Source organism: Scyliorhinus canicula, chromosome 9 (assembly GCF_902713615.1).
Source record: "Scyliorhinus canicula chromosome 9, sScyCan1.1, whole genome shotgun sequence".
Taxonomy (NCBI): Eukaryota; Metazoa; Chordata; class Chondrichthyes; order Carcharhiniformes; family Scyliorhinidae; genus Scyliorhinus; species Scyliorhinus canicula.
In genome coordinates, this window is record NC_052154.1 from 47,013,833 (window position 1) to 47,040,117 (window position 26,285).

The window sequence follows — 26,285 nt, forward strand, 5'->3', positions numbered from 1 at the left end:
CTGGTGAAGAGAAATGTAGATCCTTAAAATCAGGTGAATTCATAATGGACGATAGAGATGGCAGAGCAATTGAACAATTACTTTGGATCTGTCTTCACTAAGGAAGACACAAATAACCTTCCGGAAATACAAGGGGACAGAGAGTGTAGTATGAAGGAGGAACTGAAGGAAATCCTTATTAGTCAGGAAATTGTATTGGGGAAATTGATGGGATTAAAACCCAATCAGTCCTAGAGCCTGACGCTCTGCATCCCAGACCACCTAAAGAAGTGGCCCTGAAAATAGTGGACGCATGGTGATCCGCCTAAGGTCATAATGACCTGAAGGCTGTGTAGTTTTTTAAAATTAATGTTAGAGGCATAATTGGCAAGCCAGGGTATGGAAAATTACACCAAAGCACTTGTCTCTTAAATTGACAGACAGTTAGGCCGAATTGAGTGAATTATAAACTAATTAAAGCCAATCAGAGATGAAAAGAAGGCGAGACTTTAAGATAATAATCTTCTGAAAAATCACTTGTCGGGATGGAAAAATCCATTCTGGAATCAATCTATCTCTTCCTGAAACCTATGCTGCTTGCTTTTGCTGATCCCCCATTTTTCTTTTGTTTAAATCAGTCCGTAATTTTGTACTGTGTATCATGATTTGAAGAAATTACCATGATCTGTAATTATATTTTAAACTCAAATACTGTATTCACTAAAGACAATCAATCTGACCTAAGTTTGTATTGCAACCAAAGTTTACCAGTAGACAGTAAAGCTGACAAATAAAGTTCAACAAAACTTTGCCAAAAAGCACAGCCTGAATCTCTGTTATTTGGGAACTAAGAACGGATAACGCATATCCAGGGTTCCGAAGAGACACAGAGATCCATCAGTCCCACACAATAGATTAGTGAGCAAAATGAAAGCTCATGGTATTGAGGGTAATGTATTGACGTGGATAGAGAATTGGTTGGCAGATCAGGAAGCAGAGTGGGAATAACGTGTCCTTTTCAGAGTGTCTGGCAGTGACTAGTGGGGTACCTCAGGGTACAGTGCTGGGACCCCAGCTGTTCACAGTATATATTAATGATTTGGATGAAGGAATTGCATGCAATAGCTTCACATTTGCAGACGATACTATGTTGGGTGATGTGTGTGCTGTGAGGGGGATGCACAGAGGCTGCAGGGTGACTTGGACAGGCTGGCTGAGTGGGCTAATATTTGGCAAATGCAATAAAATGTGGGTAAATGTGAGGTTATCTACTTTGGTGACAAAAACTGGAAGGCAGATTATTATATGAATGGTGGCAGTTTGGGAAAAGGGGAAGTGCAACAAGACCTGGCTGTCATGGTGGACAGTTGCTGAACGTTGGCATGCAGGGACAGCAGGCGGTGAGGAAAGCTAATGGCATGGTAACCTTCATAGAGAGAGGATTTGAGTACATGAGTAGGGATGGCTTGTTGCAGTTATGCAGGGTCTTGGTGAGGCCACACCTTGAGTATTGTGTGCAGTTTTGGTCACCTAGTTTGAGGAGGGACATTCTTGCTATTGAGAGGGTCCAGCGAAGGTTCACCAGACTAATTCCTGGAATGACAGGACTAACATATGAAGAAAGACTGGATCTCATGGGTTTGTACTCACTGGAGTTTAGAAGAGTGAGAGGGGATCTCATGGAAATATAAAATCTGGACAGGACAGGCTAGATGCGGGAAGAATGTTCCCAATGTTGGGGATATCGAGAACTAAGGGTCACAGCCTAAGACTAAGGAGTAAGCCATTCAGTACTGAGATGAGGAAGAACCTCTTCTCGCAGAGAGTTGCGAATGTGTGGAATTCACTACCACAGAAGGCTGTTGGGATCAGTTTGTTGGATATATTCAAGAGGGAGCTGGATGTGACCCCTGTGGCTAAAGGTATCAAGGGGTAGAGAAAGCGGGAATGGGATACTGAATTTGCATGATCAGTCATGATCATAGTGAATGGTGGTGCAGGCTGAAGGGCCGAATGGCCTACTCCTGCATCTATTTTCTATGTTTTTATGGTTAATTACGCTATTTGATGAAGAATAAGTATTCACCTAAGACCTTGTTTATTTAGTATAGTTGGCTTTATTTGTTTCTTTTTTGGTAAAATTAATTTATTTTAAACATGAATTCTCATGTAATTTCATTCAGTTGATCACTGCATGTTGAAATCTCTCTTTAAATGTGAGTGGTTCGTACCGGGATTGTAACATTAATCACAAATCCACTCTAACCCTCTTTGATCAGTTCATACTTGTCCAAGTGCTCAGTTACTGAACCAATTTATTTTTAAATAGGTGGAAAATTTTAAGCAACATTCAAATCCATCAAACTGCCTACACTCTGTGTTTAACGTGCATACAGGTGATGAAGTGCTATCTAATGAATCATATGGGCATCTTCAGGTAAGGCAGTTCTAGTATACCGATCGAATACTTTCGACAAAAATTCTAATGTTAGCATTATTAAAGTACATGTGCCAGCTGTATGATTATTGATTTATTGATGCAACATTTCAACATTTTGTTTTAATTCTTTTTGTTACTTTGCACCCCAGATTGATGCCGTATCATTGTTCTTGCTGTACTTGGTTGAGATGATTTCCTCAGGACTACAAATTATCTACAATACAGACGAGGTATTGTTTGTTAGATTGATGCATGAAGACAAAATAGCAAGTTTGTTTCCCGAAATTTATGGCATTACAATTCAATTCCTAAGAACTGAATTTGTTTCAGTTTTGAAAATATACGAATTGACCTCCACAGTGTTGCTTGCAGTATTTAGGTACAGCTGGTAGGATAATTGTACCCTGGTGGGGGAGAAGCAAAAGAGATGGGGAAAGATGACAGGGCAGAAAGAGAGTGTGAATTGCAAAGGGACAACAATAAAAATGACAATGAATGGGAGCAGAAACCACCTCGGTTGTTGGGGAGAGCAGAAACTTTAAGAATGGAAACAGAGAAAGGTTACAGCACAGAAAGAGATCATTTGGGCCCTTATACCTGTGTCAGCCAATAAAAAATATACCCAGCCGAATCCCAGCTTTGGTCTACAGTCCTGGAGGTTATGCCACTTCATGTACACAAATAACTATTTTTTAATGCAGTGTGGGTTCCTGCCTCTCCCACTCTTTCAGACACCCACCATCCTCTGGATGAAAATAAATTCTTCTCAACTCCTCTTCATTCCTTTTACAATTATTTTATACGCCGGTAATTGCCCACTTTGCTATAGCATCTCATTTTTATACATCTCAATCAAACCTTCCCTTAGCCTCCTGTGTTCAAAAAGAATGCACCCCAGCCTGTCCAATCTTTCCTTATTGCTAAAATTTTCCATGCTGGCAACATCTTTGTAAATCTGTACCATCTCTCATGTAATCACATCTTTCCCATAATGTGGTGACCAGAATTGTATTCAGCACTCTATAACTACAGTCTAACCGGTGTTTTACACAGAGAGGGGGTTGGCCCACTTCCATCAGAACTGATTTTATTCTGAGTATGTTTAATTTGTTTATCTTCCAGCAAGTCAGTTTTTCGGAAGAATTTTAGCATTGATTATTGTCAGGTAGCTGATGCAGTCAACACACCCACTTCATGCTTGTTTTGGGCACAAGTTGAAAGTGCTACCCAAGAAGTGTTCACAAATCTGTATCTGTACAAAATAATGCACACGGGGAAGGAGCAGACGTCTGCCATTCAACCCCATGAGCCTACAAACATACAAAATAGGAGCAGGGTAAGCCATTCAGCCCTTCAAGCCCACTCCACCATTCAGTAAGATCATGCTTGATCTGTTTGAGTTTCAAATTCCACATTACCAGCTACGCTTGATAAATTTTGATTTCCTTGCCTAACAAGAATCTACCTCTGCCTTAAAAATATTCAATTACCCTGCCTCCACCGTCTTCTGTGGCGGAGTGTTCCAAAGTCACACAACTTTGAGAAAAAACTTCTCCTCATCTCTGTCCTAAAAGGGCGACCCCTAATTTTAAAGAAGTGGCCCCTGGTTCTCAATTCACCTGTAAGACGATATACCATTTCCATGTCCACCTTGTCAGTACAGTTCAAAATCTTATACACTTCAATCAAGCCAGCTCTCACTCTTCTAAACTCCAGTGGAAACCCGTCCAGTTTGTCAAACTTTATCTCCGAAGACAACCTTCTCATTCCAGGTATCCATCTGGTAAACCACCTTTGAACTGTCTCCAACGTACTTACATCCTTACATAAGGACACCAAAACTACACAAAGTATTTAACATGTGGTCTCACCGATGCCCTGTACAACTAAAACATAACTTTACTTTCATGTTCAATTCCTCTCATTATAAATGTTGCATTCCATTAGCCTTAATTACTTGATTCACCTGCATACTAACATTTTGCTAGAATATTAGATCCCTCTGCACTGCAGAATTTAAAGCCATTATCTATTTAGATAATACTCTCCTTTCTTAAAATGTTTCTGCTAGAGTGAACAACTTCACACTTTCCCACATTATACTCCATCTGCCATATTTTTGCTCCTTCACACAACCCAACTATATCCATCTTTGACCTCCTTATGTTCCCTTCACAATATATTTTCATACTGTTAAGACCAAAGACAAGCACACCACACGAGAGTAGGTAGGCAGGATACAACTCGGTTTATTTACTACTAACAATACAGAATCACTCTACTCCTCTCCCTGCAGAGTCTCCCTCCACCACCTGCTCCCAGGTTGGGGTTTATATCCTGTGGGGTTCCTCAAATCAGGGGGAGAGGCTCCACCACCCCCCAATCACCTGGGCAGCTCATATTCCAGGGCACAGGAGGGGAACTGGATTCAATGTAGGTTCTGGCTCCTTAAGGGGTCATAGCACATACTTCCCTTTGTGGATGTGCAAAGTTAGCTACCATGCTTTCACTCCCCTCATCTAAGTTGTTGATGTAAATTGTAAAAAGTTGAGACCCCAGCTCAGACCCCTGCGAGTTTTCACTCATCATATGCTGCTAATCAAAAAAATACCATTTTGTGCATATTATTTTTTTCTGCCAACCAGCCAAACTTCTATCCATGTTAATATGTTACCCCCTACACCATGAACTTTTATTCTTGAGTCCTAACTAATGGAAACTTCAAATACTACTATTGCAAGCATATTCTGGTTTAGCATTAAATAGCTCAAGTCTATCAGAAATTCAATAAATTTTGTGCTTTTATATTGCACCTTGTTATGTAGTGAAAGCGGTGAAATCAGAAACCCTATAGTGCAGAACGAGGCCACTCGGTCCATCGAGTTAGCACCGGCCCATGTCTTTGGACAAGTTGCTGTTATAATAGAGACAAATATCTATGATATAGGAATATCCTGAAGACCCCTGGGTGCAATTTCTGGCCCGTCTGCTAACTGCATGATTCCATTTCATTTTGATGATTGTTAATTATATATACTGTTGCTTCCAGACATATTCAACCTATTCTTCCAGACCACTTCCCCCTTAATGATCTCGGAGTAATACTCCAATGCTTCACAAATTCAAGTGCTCAGACAGTTCTCGCCACACAGTTTTCGCTATTACTTCTAACAGCGCTTGCTGGGGTTTTCTACAAGAGGATAGTTTTACTTCTGTTACAGAAGGTGGGGAGAGGTCATGTTTGCAGACATTAGTTGCTTGTCTTTAAACAAAATGGATGAAATTTCCCGGTCCCACCTGCAGCACACCCCCGCCACGTGTTTCCTGGCAGCGAGGGGCGCATTCAACGGGAAACCCCAGACTCAGTATTTATATTTATGGCCCAGTTCAGATCAATGATAGCCCTCAGAATGTTGATGGTAATGTCATTGAATGGCAAGGGAAGATGGTTCGGTCCTCTTATGTTAGAGATAGACACAGGCTGGCAGTTGTATGGCATGGATGTTATTATGTGGAGATGCCGGTGTTGGACTGGGGTGAGCACAGTAAGAAGTCTTACAACACCAGGTTAAAGTCCAACATGTTCGTTTCAAACACTAGCTTTCGGAGCACTGCTCCTTCCTCAGGTGAATGAAGAAGTATGTTCCAGAAACATTTCATAGACAATTTCAAAGATGCCAGACAATGCTTAGAATGCAAGCATTTGCAGGTAATTCAGTCTTTACAGATCCAGAAATAGGGGTAACCCCAGGTTAAAGAAGTGTGAATTGTCTCAAGCCAGGACAGTTGGTAGGATTTCGCAAGCGCAGGCCAGATGGTGGGGGATGAATATAATGCGACATGAAGCCCAGGTCCCAGTTGAGGTGGCACTCATGTGTGCGGAACTTGGCTATAAGTTTCTGCTCGGCGATTCTGCGTTGTCGTCCTGGAAAACGCTTACCCGGAGATCAGAGGCTGAATGCCCTTGACTGCTGAAGTGTTCCCCGACTGGAAGGGAACATTCCTGCCTGATGATTGTCGCGCGATGTCCGTTCATTCGTTGTCGCAGCGTCTGCATGGTCTCGCCAATGTACCACGCTTCGGGACATCCTTTCCTGCAGCGTATGAGGTAGACAACGTTGGCCGAGTCGCACGAGTATGTACTGCGTACCTGGTGGGTGGTGTTCTCACGTGTAATGGTGGCATCCATGCCGATGATCTGGCAGTCTTGCAGAGATTGCCCTGGCAGGGTTGTGTGGTGTCGTGGTCGCTGTTCTGAAGGCTGGGTAGTTTGCTGCAAACAATGGTTTGTTTGAAGGCAAGTAGTGGGGGTGTGGGGATGACCTTGGCAAGATGTTCATCTTCATCGATGACGTGTTGTAGGCTGCGAAGAAGATGTCGTAGTTTCTCCGCTCCGGAAAAGTACTGGACGATGATTCTAAGCATTGTCTGGCATCTTTGAATTCATCTGTATACATGTTTCTGGAACATGCCTCTTCATTCACCTGAGGAAGGAGCAGTGCTCCGAAAGCTAGTGTTTGAAACAAACATGTTGGACTTTAACCTGGTGTTGTAAGACTTCTTACTATGAATGTTATTGCCATTTATCAGCCCAAGCCAGAATATTGTCCGGGTTGTATTGCATATGTGCACTTACTTTGCAATATCTGAGAGTCGGGAATGGTGCTGAACATTGTGCAATCAACAGTGAACATCCCCACTTCTGACCTTATGATGGGAGGAAAGTCATTGATGAAGCAGATGAAAATGGTTGGGTCTAGGGCACTATGCTAAGGAACTCCTACAGTGATATATTTGTTTGCTGTGGTTGATCTCCAACAACCACAACCATCCTCCTTTGAGGTATGACTCCAACCAGTGGAGAATTTCCCCCTGATTTCCATTGACTCCAGTTTTGCAAGGGTTCCTTGATGCTGCATTCGATCAAATGTTGCCATGATATTAAGGACAGTTTATCTCACCCCACCTGTTGCATTCAGCTCTTCTGCCCAAATTTACTCCAAGGCTGTCATAAAGTCAGCAGCTGAGTGACCATGGCATAACCCAGGTCTGATACTGATACAGGTCGAACAGATGTTCCTTCTTCTGCTCGGTGGAGTATGGAGCTCCGATCTCATTGGGTCAGCTGCTTGTGGTTGTCCGGGAAGTCCAGGGGCTTGTACATTAAGCGTCACATGTGTACCATCTCCCAAAGCTTAGCACTGTCGACAACTCCTTCCATCACTTTGCTGATGATCGAGAGCAGGTTGATGGGGCTGTAATTTGCTGGGTTGGATTTATCCTGTTTTTGAGGACAGGACGTAACTGGGCAATTGGCCTGATAGGCAGAATGGAAACTGCTCATAATAAGATTTATTTGTCCAGATTTGTAGTTACAGAGCAACAATCAGGCAGGGTGAAGCCTCAAGGAAGAGCTGCGTAATTCTAATAACATTATGCTAACACAGAATGGTGGAGGTATGTGCTCTACTGAGCACTTGCTTGCTAAAATGAAAAAATCTTCAATAACAATATATTTTAAGAAGTTGCATTCTGCAAGCTCCGTTGCAAATGCTCAAAATAACTGAACATCTGTGATTTTGTGATGCGCACTGGACATCTCTATAAAAATAATGCCATTTTCACTTTAAATATGTGCACCTATGTTTGTAAAATACATTTACTGATGAAAAGTGTAATGAACTCCAATTGGCTTTATTGGTTGGCCAATTGGAGTATGAGCTCCCTCAAAGATAGCTCATTGAGGGGGCCCATATAATCACCTGTGTAGGCTGTGTGAGCCAGTCTTAAGTTGACTGGACTGCTAGCAGCACTGTTTGTAGCTGCTCCTGTAATATCGTTATTGTAAATAAATATTGGTGTGGTGACGGAACTCCTGCCTCCCGTGGATTACTACAAAAAGTAAAGCTTTCAATTTGATTGTGAGGAATCTTTGATATCCCAGACTCCATTTGCCCTGAAGCAAATTTAAACATTTGCCTTTGAATTGCTTTTGATATCATTTGGCCTCTATTGTTATTTTCTTTCCAGCTTGAACCAAAATGCCTCCTTACTAACACAATTTACTCTTAATCATATTTGGCCAGTGTCTGAATCTGACACTGGATGTGAATGGAATTTTATGTTTCAAGTCTTTTCATTCAAAGTTTATAATCTGCATTTCTTTGCTGTGCAAACTGTCATAATTTTCATTACCTTCAAAGGCAGAAAAAATGTTGCTGGAACTCAAATAATACTAATAATCTTTATTAGTGTCACAAGTAGACTTACATTAACACTGCAATGAATTTACTGTGAAAATCCCCCAGTCGCCACAGTACACTGTTTCGGACACTGAGGGAGAATTCAGAATGTCCATTTCATCTGACAAGCACGTCTTTCAGGACCTGTGGGAAGAAACCTGAGCACCCGGAGGAAACCCACACAGACACGGGGAGAACATGCAGACTCCGCACAGGCAGTGACCCAAGCCGGGAATCGATCCCGGGTCCCTGCCGCTGTGGAACAACAATGCTAACCACTGTGCTACCGTGCCGCTTTCATTCTCTGGTCTTGGGTTATTGGCCTTTTTTTTGGCATCATGTCGGCGATCTGGAACCTTGTCCTTTGGCGACTATATTTGGGATTTCAATCTTGCCGGAGCTTCGGATAGGTGCGGGGTCAGATGTCCTGGTCTTTGCCTAGCTGGTTTCTTGGAGGCAAATCCTGCTGAGTTGGAGGCTGGTGATGTCATCTGATGCCTTGGCATGGCTAGGGGACTTAATGGAGTTTTTGCACCTCAAGAAGGTCAAATACACTGTGCGGAGGTCAATTTAAGGGTTCTACTCTGAGATAGTAACTGTTTATATTGACTTCAAGAAATTGGTCACTGTTAGCTGTTAGAGAGAGGAGGGAACCAATGACCGGAGGGGTGGGTGGCAGTGCTTGTTTACTAGATTATTGTCTTTTTTTGTAGTTTACTGCTGTTGCTTGTATTTTTTGTACTTGTTGGTATAAAATGGCAAAAGTTTAATTTTAAAAATGTTTTAAATGTAAAACATAAATTGCAAATAATTTGGCTCTATTTCAGACAGTTACCAAGGAAGGGATGAAATGGTGGTTAGGAACAGATTTGCAGCAGAAACCAAAGACAATGGTTTTGTTGTCCCATTATTCAGTTGGAAGAACTTTCTGCTCCCCCAATATTGAATGTCATCCAAGCAGTGTGACAAACCACAGGGTTTGAAAGAGGTCATGTTGAGTCAGAACAAGGTGCCATCAGCATTCCTGTGGAAAGTGAAGTATTTTCAGATGGTGTCAACAAGTGGCAGTCCTTGGGGACTCCAGAGGTAATGGTATGGAAGTGAACAGAGAAGCTATTGCAGGTGATTTTCCTGGCTATCTTTCAAAAGATGAGAATGAAACCAGGCATAGACATTTACACTCAGCTGGACAACAGAGAAGAGTGTGATTGACTCGCAAAGGCTGCAGATACTTGGATGAGGAAGGAGAATTTACAGTCGCATAGAATGCAATTTCTGACTTTTACAAGAACCAATTAGTATTCTGGTGGAGGTGGAAACTTGGTTGAAGGAATTTCGATATGGAATTAGCTAACAGGAAATAAAATGTTGCATAAATATATAATTTTCAGATTGACAAACTGCAACTAATGGGGTGCCACGGGGATCAGTTTGGGGGTGTCAACTATTTACAATCTTTTTAATGACAGAGTGCATTGTTGTCAAACTTGCTGATGAGGCAAAGATAGGTTGAAGAGAAATTGTGAGGCAGACACAAAGGGTCTGTAAAGGGATATAGGTTAAGTGAGCGGGCAAAAATTTAACAGATGAATAAATTATGGGAAAATGTGAGATTACCACTTTGGTAGTAAGAATAGAAGAGCAAAATATTATTGAAACAGATTAGAAATTACAGAATTATACAGTACAGAGAGTCTTCCCATTGGAATCAAACTTTGAAATGTTTCCTTGTATATTCAATGCCATCAAAAAGAGCAGTGATCTTAATCAGCCTGTCCAGTACAATCAACTACCCTATAAGCTTCGTGGTCAGTTAATTTTGTAAAATAAATTCAACTTTCATGACGTTCAAAGGGGCCTGTTTCCATTCCTTGTATGGCTACATACTTGAGAGGAAACATTGCAGTCCTGCATTGGTCCTCTTTTCCCACTCAACGGTCTAATTCCAGCTCTACCTGTCACTGGTTTCCACTATACCTCTCCCTTAACAGGCCACAGTATATTTATAATCTCATAGATCCCATTCCACTTCTTCTTACTGGTCCTATTCACTTTATCTTCATGCGCTCCATTTTAAGTTTCTTTACATATCCACTTTATCTCTCCTCACACATCTCAGTCCATCTCTCCTTCATCAGGTCACATTATTCTTTCACTCTCACACATCCAAGCTGCCTCTCGTCTCACTAATCCTATACTCTCTCTTTGCACATCCCATTATACTGCCCCTCATGGATCCCATTCTACCAATACTCCCACATTTCTCCATTCATAGAATCATAGAATTTACAGTGCAGAAGGAGGCCATTCGCCCATCGTCTGCACCGACCCTTGGAAAGAGCACCCTATCTAACCCCATACCTGCACCCTATCTCCACATCTCCACCCTATCTCCGTAACCCCATCTAACCTTTTTTGGATACTAAGGGCAATTTAGCATATCCAATCCACTTAACCTGCACATCTTTGGACAGTGGGAGGAAACCGGAGCACCCGGAGGAAACCCACGCAAACACGGGGAGAACATGCAGACTCCGCACTGACAGTGACCCAAGCCGGGAATCGAATCTGGGACCCTGGAGCTGTGAAGCAACTGTGCTAACCACTATGATACCGTGCTGCCCATTCTAACTCTTTGTCTGCTGGTTACACCTTCACCTCCTCACGCATCCAATTCTATCCGTAATCACATTTGTTTCATCCTTTGCTCACACATCTCACACCTGAAAATGTTAGGTCCCCTTTCCTGACATAAAAGCTCTGACAAGAGTACCTGAACTGTGAAAGGAGCAGGGAAGATGACCATATCTAGAGTGATCTGGAATTTTTGTCACATTTCCTTTCCTTATATATTTCCCACATTCATTTGTAATATTAAAAATTACTAATTTTTACAAAATAATACCATTTCTATGTTCATAGTTTGCAATTCATTGAAAAGGGATATGGGTTTGACTGATGTTGGAAGGTTTGCGTTTCTTGCAAGAGGAATTGAATATACAAGTGGGGAGATTGTGCCCCAGTTATAAAGGGCCCGTGAGACCACATCTGGAGTACTGTGTACATATTCGTCTCCTTATTTCAGGAAGAATGTAAATGCATTGGACGCAGTTCAGAAAAGGTTACTCGACTAATACCTGGAATTGACGGGTTGTCTTATGAGGAAAGGCTTGACAGGCTAGGATTGTATCCACTGGAGTTTAGAAGAGTAAAAAGCTAATTGAGTGAAACATAAAGATCCTGAGGGGTCTTGACTTGGTGGGTGTGGAAAAGGTGCTTCCCCTTGTGGGCGAATCTGGAACTTGGGGTCTCTAATTAAATATAAGGGGTCGCCCATTTAAGACCGAGATGAGAAGACATTTTTTTCTCTGAGGGCCATTTGTCTTTGGAACTCTCTTCCTCAAAAAAACAGTCATTAAATATTTTAAAGTCAGAGATGGATAGATTGTTGATAAACAACTGGATGAAAGGTTATCGGGGGTATGTGGGAATGTGCAGTTGGGATTGCAATTATATTAGCCATGATATTGAATGACGGAGCAGACTCAAGGGAGCAAGTGGCATACCCCTGCCCCTAGTTCGTATGTACCCAAGTATGTGAAGGAATAAGGATGCCTCATTATCTTTGTATGGTGTACTTGTTTATGTGTCTAAGCTGAATGCAGAGAACACTGAGCGCAAACGATACAAATTTGTTTTCTCCCTGCAAAACAGTGATTCTCGAAAAATTGGCATAAAGCCATTTGAGCTCATTAAAGCACAATACAGATCCAAGCATCAATCATGTGGTGTGGTTGATTTTTCCTTATCTTCAGACTTTCACAATCTTTGAAACAAATTGAAGCTGAATGTCGGCCTAGATTTAGATGTAATCAGAATGGTAAAGCTATCAGCACTCAACATTATTACAAGATGGGCAGCACGGTGGCGCAGTGCGTTAGCCCTGCTACCTCACGGCGCCGAAGTCCCAGGTTCGATCCCGACTCTGGGTCACTGTCTGTGTGAAGTTTGCACATTCTCCCCGTGTTTGCGTGGGTTTCGCCCCTACAACCCAAAGATGTGCAGGGTAGGTGGATTGGCCACGCTAAATTGCCACTTAATTGGAAAAATTAATTGGGTACTCTGAATTTATTCCAAAAAAAAATTATTACGAGATAGGTTGGCCAGAAACTTCTGGCATCTGCACGTGTGTAGTTAAATGCAAATTTGCACAAGTTGCTGTGAGATAAGAGATGCCCTGCTGCTCCACAAGCTGTGCTGTCATGGTCCTCGCTGATAGACTCGATATTGAATTGGCTACAGTGCCGGGAACCGGCTGCAGTCACCAAACTAATTCCATAATACAAAGGTTCTGAAAATGTTAGGACTAGTGTATTCAGCAGTGAGTGAGTTTTTAAATGTGATAATGCACAGAATCTTCACACTGCAGAAGGAGACCATTTGGCCCATCGAGTTTGCACTGGCTTACTGAAAAAACATTCTACTTAGTCGCACTACCCTCCTCTTTTGAATACATCGATCGAACCTACCTCCATCATCCTCTCAGGAAGTTGCTTCCAAATTCCAAGTACCCTCTGGGTGAAAAAGATTCCTCACGTCACTTATACTCCTTTTGCCAATTATTTTCAATTATGCCCTTTAGTTCTTGATGTTCTCCTGAGTGGGCCCTTCCATATAACTCAGGATTTTGAATACCTCTATCAAGTCTCCTCGCAATCTTCTTTTCTCCAAGGAAAACTGTGCCAATCTCTTCAATCTATCTTCATAGCTGTGGTTCTTTATCCCTGGAATTATTCTTTTGAGTTTCCTCTGTACTCTCTCCAATGCCTTCACTTCCTTCTGGCGCCCAGAACTGGATGCAATACTCCAGATGAGACCTAAATTGTGCCTTATAAAAGTTCAACATTACCTCCTTACTCTTGTACTCAATGCCCCTGTTAATAAAGCCAATGATACTACATTAACTCCTCTCTCAACATGTCCTGCCATCTTCAATGGCTTATGTCCATATATACCGAGGTCCCTCAGCTCCCGCACCTCCTTTAGAGTTTCTCCCTTTATTTTATACTGTCTTTCCATATTCTTCCTGCCAAAATCAATCACTCACACTTCTCTGCATTGAAATTCATCTGCCACTTGTTTGCTCATTCCAAAAACATGCCTATGTCCTTTTGATGTTCAATCCCATCCTCATCGCAGTTGATAATGTTTCAAAACTTCATATCATCTGCAACTTTTGAAGTCACACTCTAAACACCACAGTCTAGGTTGTTAATATATATCAGGAAGAGTAAGGATCCTAACACTGACCCCTGGGGAACTGCACTCCAAACATTCCTCCAATCAGAAATACAACCATTTATCACTACTCCCTGTTTCCTGTCACTCAACCAATTTCTTATCCATGTGCCTACTTTCCATTTTACTCCCATGAGCTGGGATTTTACTCACAGGTCTGCTGTTGCACTGTATTAAATTACTTTTGAAAATCTTACATCAATTATCAACATTCTCTGTTACCTCCTCAAAAAAAACTCCAGCAAGTTAAGTTAAGCATGATTTTCCCTCAATGAATCCATATCCTGCACTTGCCTAAGTCACTATTGATTTTGTCCCAAGCTATAATTTCCAGAAGTTTCCCCACTGAAGTCAAACTGAGTGTAGTTTCTGGCTTTATCCTTGCACCCCTTTTTGACCATGGTTATAACACGCTCAATTCTCCAGTCACCTGGCACTACCCGTGTCTAAAAAGGGCTGGAAGGTTATCATCTGTGCCTCTGCAATTTCCACTCTCACTTCCCTTGAAGTTCCCTGGTATACATAGAACATGGAACAGACAGTGCAGAAGAAGGCCATTCGACCCATCGGGTCTGCACCGACCCACTTAAGCCCTCATTTGCAACCTATCCCCATGATCCAATAACCTCATTTAACCTTTTTGGTCACTAAGGGCAATTTATCATGGCCAATCCACCTAACCTGGACGTCTTTGGACTGAACATAGAACATAGAACATAGAACAGTACAGCACAGAACAGGCCCTTCGGCCCTCAATGTTGGGCCGAGCAATGATCACCCTTCTTAAACCCACGTAACCCGTATACCTGTAACCCAACAATCCCCCCATTAACCTTACACTACGGGCAATTTAGCATGGCCAATCCACCTAACCCGCACATCTTTGGACTGTGGGAGGAAACTGGAGCAGCCGGAGGAAACCCACGCAGAAACGGGGAGAACGTGCAGACTCCGCACAGACAGTGACCCAGCAGGGAATCGAACCTGGGACCCTGGCGCTGTGAAGCCACAGTGCTATCCACTTGTGCTACTGTGCTGCCCTGATCTTATCTATTTTAAGTGAAGGTACCTTTTCAACATCTCCTGCCTCTCAATTACAAATTCTTTTAGTGTACCCGTTGCCTCCTCTCTCACCTGAGTTTGTGTAGCAACTTCTTCCTTTGCAAAGTGTCTCTTTAATACCTCCATTATTTCTCCAGCCTCTATGTGCGAGCACCTTTTTTTAACTCTTAACAGTCTTATGTTTTCTTTTACCGCTCTTATTTATATGCTTATAGAGACCTTGGAATCCCTTTTATATTAGCTGCCAGTCTCCTTTCATCCTCTCTCCTGCTTTTTCTTAAGATTTTTTTCACTTCCCCTCTGGCCCTTCTAGATTCAGCCTCATTCCCCATTTTCTACCTGAAATCTGTCAAGGTGCACTTCTTCCTTTTCAAATTCATCTCCATCACTCTTGTCATTCAGGGAACTCTCAATTTATTTGTCCTACCTTTCCCCTTTAAAAGACTCTGTCTGGACCTTGCCTGCAATATTTGTTTTTTGAAGGTGGCTCATTGTTCAGCCACCTTCTTTTCTGCCAACATTTGATTCCAATTCACTCGACTCAAATGCATTCTCAATCCGTCAAAGTTGGTTTTCCCCCAATTGGTTATCCTTGCTTTAGATTGTTCCTTGTCCTTTTCCATGGCCAAGCTAAACCTTATGATACAATGTTCACTGGCCCCTAAAACTCTCCCGCTGATATTTGATCCACTTGGGCCAACTCATTCCCAGGAAGCAGGTCCGACAGTGCCTGCCCTCTCATTGGACCAGAAGCATACTGCTGCAGATATCTTGAACATATTCCAGGAACTCTTGCCCTTTGGTCCCTCTGCACTATTCCCACCCCAGTCTATATAAAGTTGGGTTAGTTTAGCTCGGTGGGCTAGACAGCTGGTTTGTAATGCAGAACAAGGCCAGCAGCGCGTGTTCAATTCCCGTACCAGCTTACCTGAACAGGCGGCGGAATGTGGCGACGAGGGGCTTTTCACCGTAACTTCATACTTGTGACAATAAAAGATTATTATTATTTGGATAATTGAACTCCCCATTATGATTGCTCGATAATTCTTGTACCTCTCTGTAATGTCTTTGCAAATTTGTTTCTCTACATCCATTCTGCAATTTGGTGGTCTCTATACTACACCGATTATTATTACTATATTGTTGCACATTTTTCATTTCACAGGTCTAGCCAGAGAGATTCTGTCCTTGATCCCTCTGGAACAGTAACCCATGATTTAGGATTTAGGTGTTTTCACTTACCCCCTTTTTCCCTAATTAACAAGCACTTCTAAACAATTTCTTAACAATTACTCTAGTACAAACCCTCTGGCATGGAAAACTTAATTTTACATGCGTGAAATCTCATTCTCTCAAAAATTAGTGTTGGAGATTCTAAACTCTTTTGTCGATCTCTATCTTTCGTTCCCACCAGATTTTCCGAATCTTTATTTCATCTTCCATATATCATTCTAATTTATATTTGCTGGTTTGGACTCTGCAGGGGGATTTTTTTTCAAAAATGCTTTTATTGGTTTTCACATTTTATATTTTACACATCAGTTAAATTACATGTTGCATACCCGCGCATAAAAAGGGAAAAAATTAAAGTTATAAAACAAAAACAAGGGAAAAAAAAGAGGAAAAGAAGACAAAAGGGAAGACAAAAGACAGACAAAAATCTTCACATATATTCACAGGCCATTGTCTCTCCTCCCGCTGTGGCCATGGTCCCCTTTAGTCGGTCTGCCTCAGTTATACTTCAATGTGTGGCCTGAGCACATATTTACAGATGGGTCTTTACCATTTACTTAGGTTTTTGCGTGCCCTTGGGCCATTCCCTTGCGGTTTTGTCCCTTGTCTCTCTTGTCTACTTTGCGTGCTTTCACTCCACCCCTACTGCACTCCTTTGTCCCATTGTTTGCGGATCTACACCCCCCCCCCCCCCCCCCCCCCTCTCCACTCTACTGGTTGCTGGCTACAGACAGATCTTGGAACAAGTTGGTGAATGGCTTCCATGTCCCGTGAAAACTCTCTTCCGACACCCGGATAGCAAATTTTATTTTCTCGAGCCTGAGAAATTCCGCCAGGCCGGGCAACCAATCTGCAGCTTTGGGTGGTGCTGCCAGCCGAGCAGGATTCTCCAGCAGGCGATTAGGGAGGTAAAGGCTCGGCCGTCGGCCCCCGTCCCTCTAAAGAGTTCTGGCTGCTCTGAAACCCCGAAGAGCGCCACTTTTGAGCATGGCTCCACCCTCACCCCCACAACCTTTGACATTGCGTCGAAGAAAGTCGTCCAGAATCCAACAAGTCTGGGGAAGGCCCAGAACATGAGTGAGTTTGACCGGGCCTCCCTGGCACCATTTGCATTTGTCCTCCACCTTCAGAAAGAACCTGCTTATTCGGATCCTGGTTAGGTGTGCTCTGTGCACCACCTTTATCTGGATTAGGCTGAGCCCTGCACACGTGGAGGTGAAGTTCGCCCTGTGCAGGGATTCGGTCCACCTCTATGCCTACTTCCTCCTCCCATTTTTCCCTTGTCTTGACTGGGGGGGGAGCCTACCTCTTCCAACAGTCGCCCATACAGGTCCCCACAGTTCTCCCTCCCGAGGTCACCCGCATCCAGCAGTTTCTGAACTATTGAGAGTCCTGGTATCTGTACGTTGATACCAGTACGTATCGACCACGACTGGACACAGATCCACAAATGAAACCTGACAGGTCTGGTGGAGGAAGTCAAAAGAGACCTGCAGAGGTGAGGCCCACTCTCCCTGGCGGGGAGTGTACAGACGATCAATGTGAATGTACTGCCCAGGTGGTTCTTCTTGTTCAGATCCCTCCCGATCTACATCCGCAAGGTACGTTGTTGTTTCCTTACCGAGAAAGATTTGGCCTGTATCTGTCTTAATTTGTTTCCTTTTGTAATTGGAACCTCTCTGTGAATTTACCCAAGGTTGCTACTGTGTCATCTTTGTACATGTCTCTAACCGTCAGTGTCCCTTGCCCTGTCTCCACCTTTTGAAGGTGGCATCCATTATTGCGGGAGTAATCCTGTGGCTGTTACAGATGGCGATAGTGGACATTTTGGTTTGACCGAAATGCTGTCTTATCTAAGATCATGTTCGGAGCGTGGGTACCACCTCTGAGCTTCTTGAGTATTTGGTCGGGAAGGGCATGGGTGTGCGGTTTTAGCGAGGGCCCGCGGGATGTCCCAATGCAAGAACTCTCCTCCACCTTCACCCATTCTGCTTCTGGCTCCTTCACCCATCCCCTCACTCTTTCTGCTGTGCCTGTCCAGTGATACACTATAGGGTTTGGAAGGCTGGGAGGGCCAGGCCTTCCATGTTTCTCCTTTGTAGGACTTATTTTTGGATCCTCAGGGTTCTCCTCCCCCCCCCCCCCCCCCCCCCCCCCACACACACACCCACACACACACCCACACACACGCTCACACACAGCACCATGATTAGTTTGTCTACTGTGTTAAAGAACGCCTTGCAGATGTAGATCGGGAGGGATCTGAACAAGAAGAACCACCTGGGCAGTACACTCACTTTGATCGACTGTACACTCCCTACCAGGGAGAGTGGGCCTCACATCTGCAGGTCCCTTTTGACTTCCTCCGCCAGACCTGTCCAGTTTCATTTGTTGATCTGTGCCCAGTCGTGGCTTATTTGGATCCCCAGTTGTGAATTTGGTTTGGCTTGTTTAAATGGTAGTCCCTCCAGCTCTGTCCCTGTTGGTTCACCGGGAAGATTTCACTGTTGCTCAGGTTGTGTTTGTAGCCAAGATGATCTGAATTCCTTCAGTAGCTTCATTATCGCTTCCATGCTTGCCCGGGGGTTCGAGATGTAGAGGAGCAGGCCATCCGCATAGAGTAAGACTTTAACCTCTCTGTCTCCCCTCTGGATACATCTCCACCCCTTTGTCATTCTGAAGGCGATCGCCTGGGCTCAATTGTCAGAGCAAACAGCAGCAGAGACAGCGGGCACCCCTGCCTCGTGCCTCTGTGCAGTTGGAAATATTTAGAGCTGGTGGTGTTAGTCTATGCTGTACAGTAGCTTCACCCAGGAGGTGAACCCTACCCCAAACCCAAACCGTTCCAGTACTTCTATGGGTACTTCCACTCAACTCTGCCGAAGGCCTTTTCTGCGTCTAAGGAGATAATCACTTCTGGTGTTCTCTCCCCGGAGGGGGTCATTACCACGTTCAGCCCCTGCCTGATCTTCAATGTTAGCTACCTGCCCTTAACAAAGCCCATCTGGTCCTCCACGACTATGTCAAACTCGCAGCTCTCCAGCCATTTAGCCATGGTTTTTGCAAGGATTTGTGCTTCCATATTGAGCAGTGGGATGGGCCTGTAGGACCCACACTCAATCGAGTTTGTCCTTTTGGCATCAGTGATATTGACGTATACTAGCGTTGGCGACAGGGAGCCCCTTCCCAGCGCATCTGCGAACATCTCCCAGAAGTATGGGGCCAGTGCGATTGTGAATTATTTGTAGAAGTCCGCCGGGAATCCACCTGGCCCCGGTGCCTTACCCGCCTGCATGGCGTTGATACTCTCCATCTTTAATGGTGCTTCCAGGCGCCATTTCCCGCCGACCCTATAGGCATGTCCTGTCCGTTAAGGAACTGTTTTATCCCCAAGTCCCCCTCGAGGGGCTCGGAGGTGTACAGCCCCTGTGGAAGGTCTCAAAGGCCTCCTTTCCGGCTTGGCAGTTGTTGTCCCTAATCTGCGCTATTTCCCTCGTGGCTGCTTGGTTTCTCAGCCTGTGAGGCAGCAAGTGGCTGACTTTGACTCCATGTTCGTAAAAGGTCCCCGATGTCTGGCGGAGCTGGTGCACTGCTTTCCCCGTAGACAGCAGGTCAAAGACCTCTCTCTCTCTCCATAGCCTTTTTCACGAATTCCGTATCCTCCCAGTTAGGAGCATTCAAGTGAGCAAGGATCACTGGTGCCCCATACAGGACACCATTAACTACGACGTGCCGTCCCCCTTGGTCTGTACCCGTCTTTACCACAGGAAATGCTGTTGTCTTATTGAGCAGGTATGTCCACCCCACTAGCTCACATCTAGTAGCACAATTGGTAAGTCGGTCTCACCCAACACTTTCTTATCCACAGTCTTTTTTCTTTTTTTTTTTAATTTTAGAGTACCCAATTATTTTTTCCAATTAAGGGGCAATTTAGAGTGGCCAATCTACCTATCCTGCACATCTTTGGGTTGTGGGGGTGAAACCCATGCAGACACGGGGAGAATGTGCAAACTTCACACGAACAGTGACCCAGGGCCAGGATTCGAACCCAGGTCCTCAGCGCTGTAGGCAGCAATGCTAACCACTGTGCCACCGTGCTGCCCCCTCTTATCCACAGTCAATACCTCTCCTTCAGATGGGTCCCCTAGAGAAAGACAATGTCGGCTTTCATTCTTTTCATATGAGCGAAGACTCTGGATCTTTTCACTGGGCCATTGTTCTCTGGTGTTCTTAGTGACTAGTCAGATGGGAGGGGTTTCTGGTCCCCCCCCCCCCCCCCCCCCCCAACCACGGGATCAACCATACTAACCTGTGGATGCACCCCTGCACTCCGAGGTTACCCTTTATTAAGGGGGGATCCAAAGTGGCCCCAACCATCGTGAAGCCGGGTCCCTGCACTCCAGGGTTTCCCTTTGTTTCCCCGCCCCATCCCTGCGAGTGTCTCCCGCCCAGCCTCCCCCCACTATCCCCCATCTATAGTATATTTTCCTCCTGTCGCCAGGCCTCTCCCTTACGGCAGATGTGCCTTGACCCCTCTCGCTCGTACTTCCTCGTGCTAACTCACCTAGTCCTCCGTCCAGGTCAATCTATACAGATGACACCATATCAGCATGAGTGATTGTTGTATGAAATGTAATCCAGTCATCAGATATTTGGGAGACCCCCATCTATGAATGGTGAGGAATTCACCTGAGGAAGGAGCAGTGCTCCGAAAGCTCGTGTTTGAAACAAACCTGTTGGACTTTAACCTGGTGTTCTAAGACTTCTTACTTAATTTTTTGAGAATGTCCGTTAATTGAAAAAGACTAGTTGTACTTTGATTAATCTCTGCATTATTGAACAGGCATTGCTTTAGCTGTAATAGGCTGGATGTTAAAATGTATAATCTTTCACAATGTCAGAGGTAGAGACTGAATGTAATCATGTGTACCATCTGAAAAGGAAAAAGCATTCATCATGGGCAGCTAGATAACACAGAATTGGATGTTGCATCATTTTATCTGATGGGGTCCAAGTTCAACTCCAAATTACAAAATACTAATGAAATTCAATAGCTCTGCCAGCTGTGAAAGGGTAAGAACATAAGAAATAGGAACAGTAATAGACCTCGTGGTGCCTCCAGCTTGCTGCATTATTCAATAAGATCATGACTGATTTTCACCCTCCAGTCCACATTCCTGTTTTACCTCTATATTCCTTGATTCACTCAGTGCTCAAGCATTTGTCAATCTCAATCTTAAATTTACTGAAGCCTACTGAGGTAAAGAATTGTAAAGATTCACGACTTTCTGAATGAAGAAATGTCAAGCGCGATAGAATGAAAACATTTCTAAGTGTGGTAGCGAGCAGGAACTGCCACCAGCGTCCCAGAGTATGGCCGAACAAGGCCATCACCACAATCCAACATCAATTGGTCCACTTAAAAAGGCCCCATGGGCTTCGTGCTGCAATTATGGCTCGCCAGCTGATTCGGCAGGACTGCGCTCACCAGCCTCCGATAACAAGTTGGGGCAGCAGTTAAACTGCTCTTCGACAGTCAATCCCACTCAGCTCGTAGCCATGACGCCGAGACAATCGGCCCCACAATTCAGGGATGAAGACCTGGGGAGACTCCTAGAGGCGGTCGAGGCCTGGAGGGTAAGTCACAGGACAGCCAGTACCACCTGGCTGGAAGTGGCAGCGGCATCAGCTCGGGCAGCATCACCAGGTGGACCGGCACCCAGTGCCACAAGAAGGTCAACAACCTATACTGGGCCACACAGGTGAGTTGGCACCAGACTCTTCCCCCCCACACACACACACACACACACACGCGTGCGCTATCGACAGAACGGTCACCAATGTGTAGGTTGGCGCATGTGCAGAGATAAGGATCCACCGAGTCCCACCCAGATAGATTGTCAACGTGCCATGCAGACTGACCCATCCCTCTCACTGACCACATGCGTCTCGCATTCAGCACCTGGTACAGTGTGGCACAGATGGGGCCCTCCATCCCCAGAGCCCCAAGAGGATACCCGCCAGGGACATCGAAGGCCACGGAGCATGATAAACAGCAGCTCCCTCTATCTCTGATGTGCATCCTGGGATCACTGAGAGGGCACGTGGGGGGTGGGGCACGAGGAGGAGAGGATACAGGGCACAGAGGGATGGGGGAAGGGGTTGCTGGACTAGACCAAGTCCTATGTGCAGCGGGCGACAATGAGGGCCTCCTTGGCGGATCCTCACTGCTGCTGCCTGTTCTCCAGCCTGCTGCTGTCCTCCAGTTCTTCCCTGGGGCAGTCCTCCAGCCGTTCCTCTTCCAGCGTTCCTTGTCATCATTATCCTCCTTCTCCCTTGCGGTGGCTACATGTTCCTCCTCCTCCACCTCCAGCACGTCGCCCCGCTGCTGTGCCAGGTTGTGGAGGATACAGCAGACCATCACAAAGCAGACGACCCTCAGGGGAGTATTGCAGGGCACCACCGGAGCGGTCGAGGTATCAGAACTGCATTTTGAGTAGTCCGATGCACCACTCAATGACAGCCCGGGTAGTCACATGTGCCTCGTTGTGCCAGGTCTCTGGATTGGTCACTGGCCTCCGTACTGACGTCATTAGCTAGGTCCACAGCGGGTATCCCTTATCCCCCAAGAATCAACTGGTCATCCTGGTTTGGTTCTCAAAAGGCTGGGGATATCCGACTGCCTCAGGAAGTAGCTGTCATGCACATCCCTGCGAAGCGTGCACACACTACATGATCGTAAGGTGGTGGTTGCACACAAGCTGTATGTTCAGGGAGTGGAACCCCTTTCTGTTGACGTACGGCATTTTCAGATGGCCTGCAATGCGACATGCATGGCATATATTAGACCTGGGGCATCCTGGCAATGGCGGAGAATCTGATTGTCCGGGCATCTTGTTGGGCTTGGTCCATGTCAAAGTTTATATTGTTCGCCACCTGGGCAATCGGCATCCATTACCTCTCGGATGCACCAGTGGACTGTTGCTTGTGAGATGCCACAACAGTCCCCGCCACAGCCTAGAATGATCCTGAGGCATAAAGGTTCACAGCTATCGTGACTTTGACGGCTACCAGGAGTGGGTATCTTCCTCCACGTGGAACCAAGTCCGCAAGGACATGGCACAGGTGCTGCACTGTCCCCTTGTTGAGGCGGCTCGTGCTGTCCGTCATTTGCTCGAAAGACCAGCGACACCTGTACATCTTGGGCTGTCGTGAGCCTCCCCCTCTGGATCTCATCCTGGTGGACGGCCAGTCCTCAGGGTTAGGGGCGGGACTCTGTACATCTGCCATTGTCTCAAGTCTCTGTCGACTCTGCTGCTGCATCTACCTTCTCCGGCGTCTGGCCATCTGGCCTGCTAGTTTCTCACGGCAAGTTCCCCGGGGTCCAAAATATTTTCCATACCGTTCGATACCTGTATGAATTGGGAGAAGTGTGAGACTGACAAACAGTGATGTCTTCCACCACCTTGGGACCCTCCATTTCCCAATTGCTCCCAGCACGCCCTGCCCACGCAGACCGAGCAGTAATGAGGCTAGAATGCCGATGTTAGAGGATTCTACAATGATAATGCTGCTTAATGTCATTGTAAGGGTGTTGGAGATGGTGTTTGCCTCTTACTTGCCGGTCATGTGTGCTACTTGCTTATTAACTCCAGCTTGAATATTGCCCAGGTGCATGTGGACCCAGACTGCTCCATTATCTGAAGAGCTGCAAATATAATTGAGCACTGTGCAGTCATCAGTGAAGATACCCACTTCTGACCTTAAGATGGAGGGAAGGTTATTGATGTAACAGCTGATGATGATTGGGTGTAGGCACCACCGTGAGGAACTCCTGCAGTTCTGCAGTTGAGATGAATATCCTCCAAGAACCATAACAATCATTCTTTGTGCTCAGTATAATTTCAGCCAATGGTGAATTTCAACCTGAGTTTACGAACAATTACCATGTAATTGTACTAACGATTACCTTTTGTCTCTACAGCTTTCACTTGTGCCAATTTTACACTGCATGTCTAGTGTACTCCTGCACCTGTTCAAATCTGCACTTGCACTTTGCCAATGAGCATTGGCAGGGGGTCAGCACTTCCACTGGAGTCTGTCTAAAAGTTGCTTTTTGCCATTTGATCACCCCTTAACATGACACGTTAAATGGCCATAAGACAGGAGAGTGATTGTAACTCAATGAACAGGGTCTGCACGGGGCGTTTAATCTTGGGTCTCAGTGAACGGGAGAACTGGAGGGTAGGGGGAGTGGAAGGTAACAGGGGATGGGGGTGCAGGCAAGCCCGCTGTGAAGATTAACGTGACAGAGGTTTCAAATGTAAGAGGTGCGATATGTTTTAATTGTGAACATTTGAGATTTCCATCCCCCCCCACCGCGGTGCCTAAGCAGTGATCCTTGATCTTCTTGATCTTATATGGTCTAGTGCTACGTCTAGGTGTGCCCCAGGATGCACATCAAAGGTGGAGGCAACCTGCTGCTTTTCGTACCTTTTGGCCTTTGATGCCTGTGGTGGACCTCCGATGGAGACCCTACAACTGGAGGTTCCCAGCCGACTGACATATGTCACTGGCTTCGCCGTGCCACCCTGTTCTGTTCGCTGTGCTTGAGATGTGCCGTTGTCAGAATGGGGGCACTTGGAAGAACTGGAGACCGCTATCATCTCCTAGGTTGCAGGCCACCGGTTGGCTTCCTCATCCCTGACAGTGCTTGTACGACCCTGGGGGGGTCTCCATGGAACTGCGGGGCAGCTGGAGCGAGCATCAGAGGCCTCTGCGACATCTGGCTCTGCTAGTCCTGGCAGCTCCCAATTATCTGCACCATGGTGTTGACACCCTCAGTGATGGTCCTCAGTGACTGGGCCGTTCTTTTTTTTTAATGTAAATTTAGTGTACTCAATTAATTTTTTTCCAATTCAGGGGCAATTTAGCGTGGTCAATTCAACTAGCCTGCACATCTTTGGGTTGTGGGGGCGAAACCCACACAAACACGGGCAGAATGTGCAAACTCCACACAGACAGTGAACCAGAGGCGGGATCGAACCTGGGACTTCGGCGCCATGAGGCAGCAGTGCTAACCACTGTGCCCCCGTGCTGCCCCGACTGGGGCGTTCTGAGTGCCAAAGCAATGACCACTAGCGTCTGGGACATTTCCCTCCACAACTGGGACAAGATGTTGAGGCCCTCCGCCGTGGTCATCACAGACTGAGACATGCCTTGGGCACTACCACTCAAGACGCTGACCTCGCTCTCCAGATTTTTCACTGTGGTAGCCACCCTGGCAGTATTGGCCTCGTATCACACATTGTCGGCATCATCTTCTGCACCCATAGTCTTTGGGACTTCTCCAATCGGCTAGGCACTTGCCGTAGTGTCGCTGATATCCACATCTGAATTTCAAGGCCGTGTCCTACCATCTGCTTCAGCTCTGGGAGAACCTAGTCCAGAGGCTCTGGCTCTGACCAGGACTCAGCTGAGCCTGGGATCAAGATTCCCTTGGATGTTTCTATCTCCACCTCATGTGCATAAACAACTGTGCGGTGCTCACTAGATTGTGCCCCAGAAACTTGCCTATTAATGTTGTCCACCGAGATGTGTGTCTCTGCGCTGGTGGAAGGTGGGGGCGATAGCCATGACTCCTTGATGATGGTCTCATTAAAGTTCTCCAAGGTGGTCTCTTGGGTGGCAGGTGAGGGAGGGGGGGGGGGGGGGGGGGGGGGGCAGCAGTGTTGGAGTGGTGGGCCGAACAACTCCGGATAGCCCGGTCTCATCAGAAGGAGATCCTGCGAGAGAATGGACATGTGGTCAGTGAGGGGGATGGATCATTTTGCCGACATTTCCAACTCACTTGACACACGTCATGTGGGTGGAGGGGCAGTGGATCCTCACCTCTGTGGCAGAGGCCAACCTCACTGTTGGTGACTGCACTTTTCTCAGGCGACCCCGCGAGTTCCAGGGCCTGTTGCTCATAGGGGGTGAGGTCTCTGATCTCTGATACTCCGTCCTGACTTTGTCCATTCCCGCTTATT

General features: G+C 45.6%; 1 protein-coding gene across 3 annotated transcripts in view; it reads left to right on the forward strand.

Annotated features, from left to right (window-relative positions):
• The window catches only part of phkb (phosphorylase kinase, beta), a 408,331-nt gene that overhangs the window by 140,092 nt on the left and 241,954 nt on the right, over window positions 1-26,285 (forward strand). For all 3 annotated transcript variants that reach the window (XM_038806656.1, XM_038806654.1, XM_038806655.1), the window contains 2 exons: window positions 2,309-2,416; window positions 2,569-2,649. In XM_038806656.1, coding sequence (XP_038662584.1) covers window positions 2,309-2,416; window positions 2,569-2,649 — 189 coding nt within the window. The remainder of the gene's footprint in view (window positions 1-2,308; window positions 2,417-2,568; window positions 2,650-26,285) is intronic.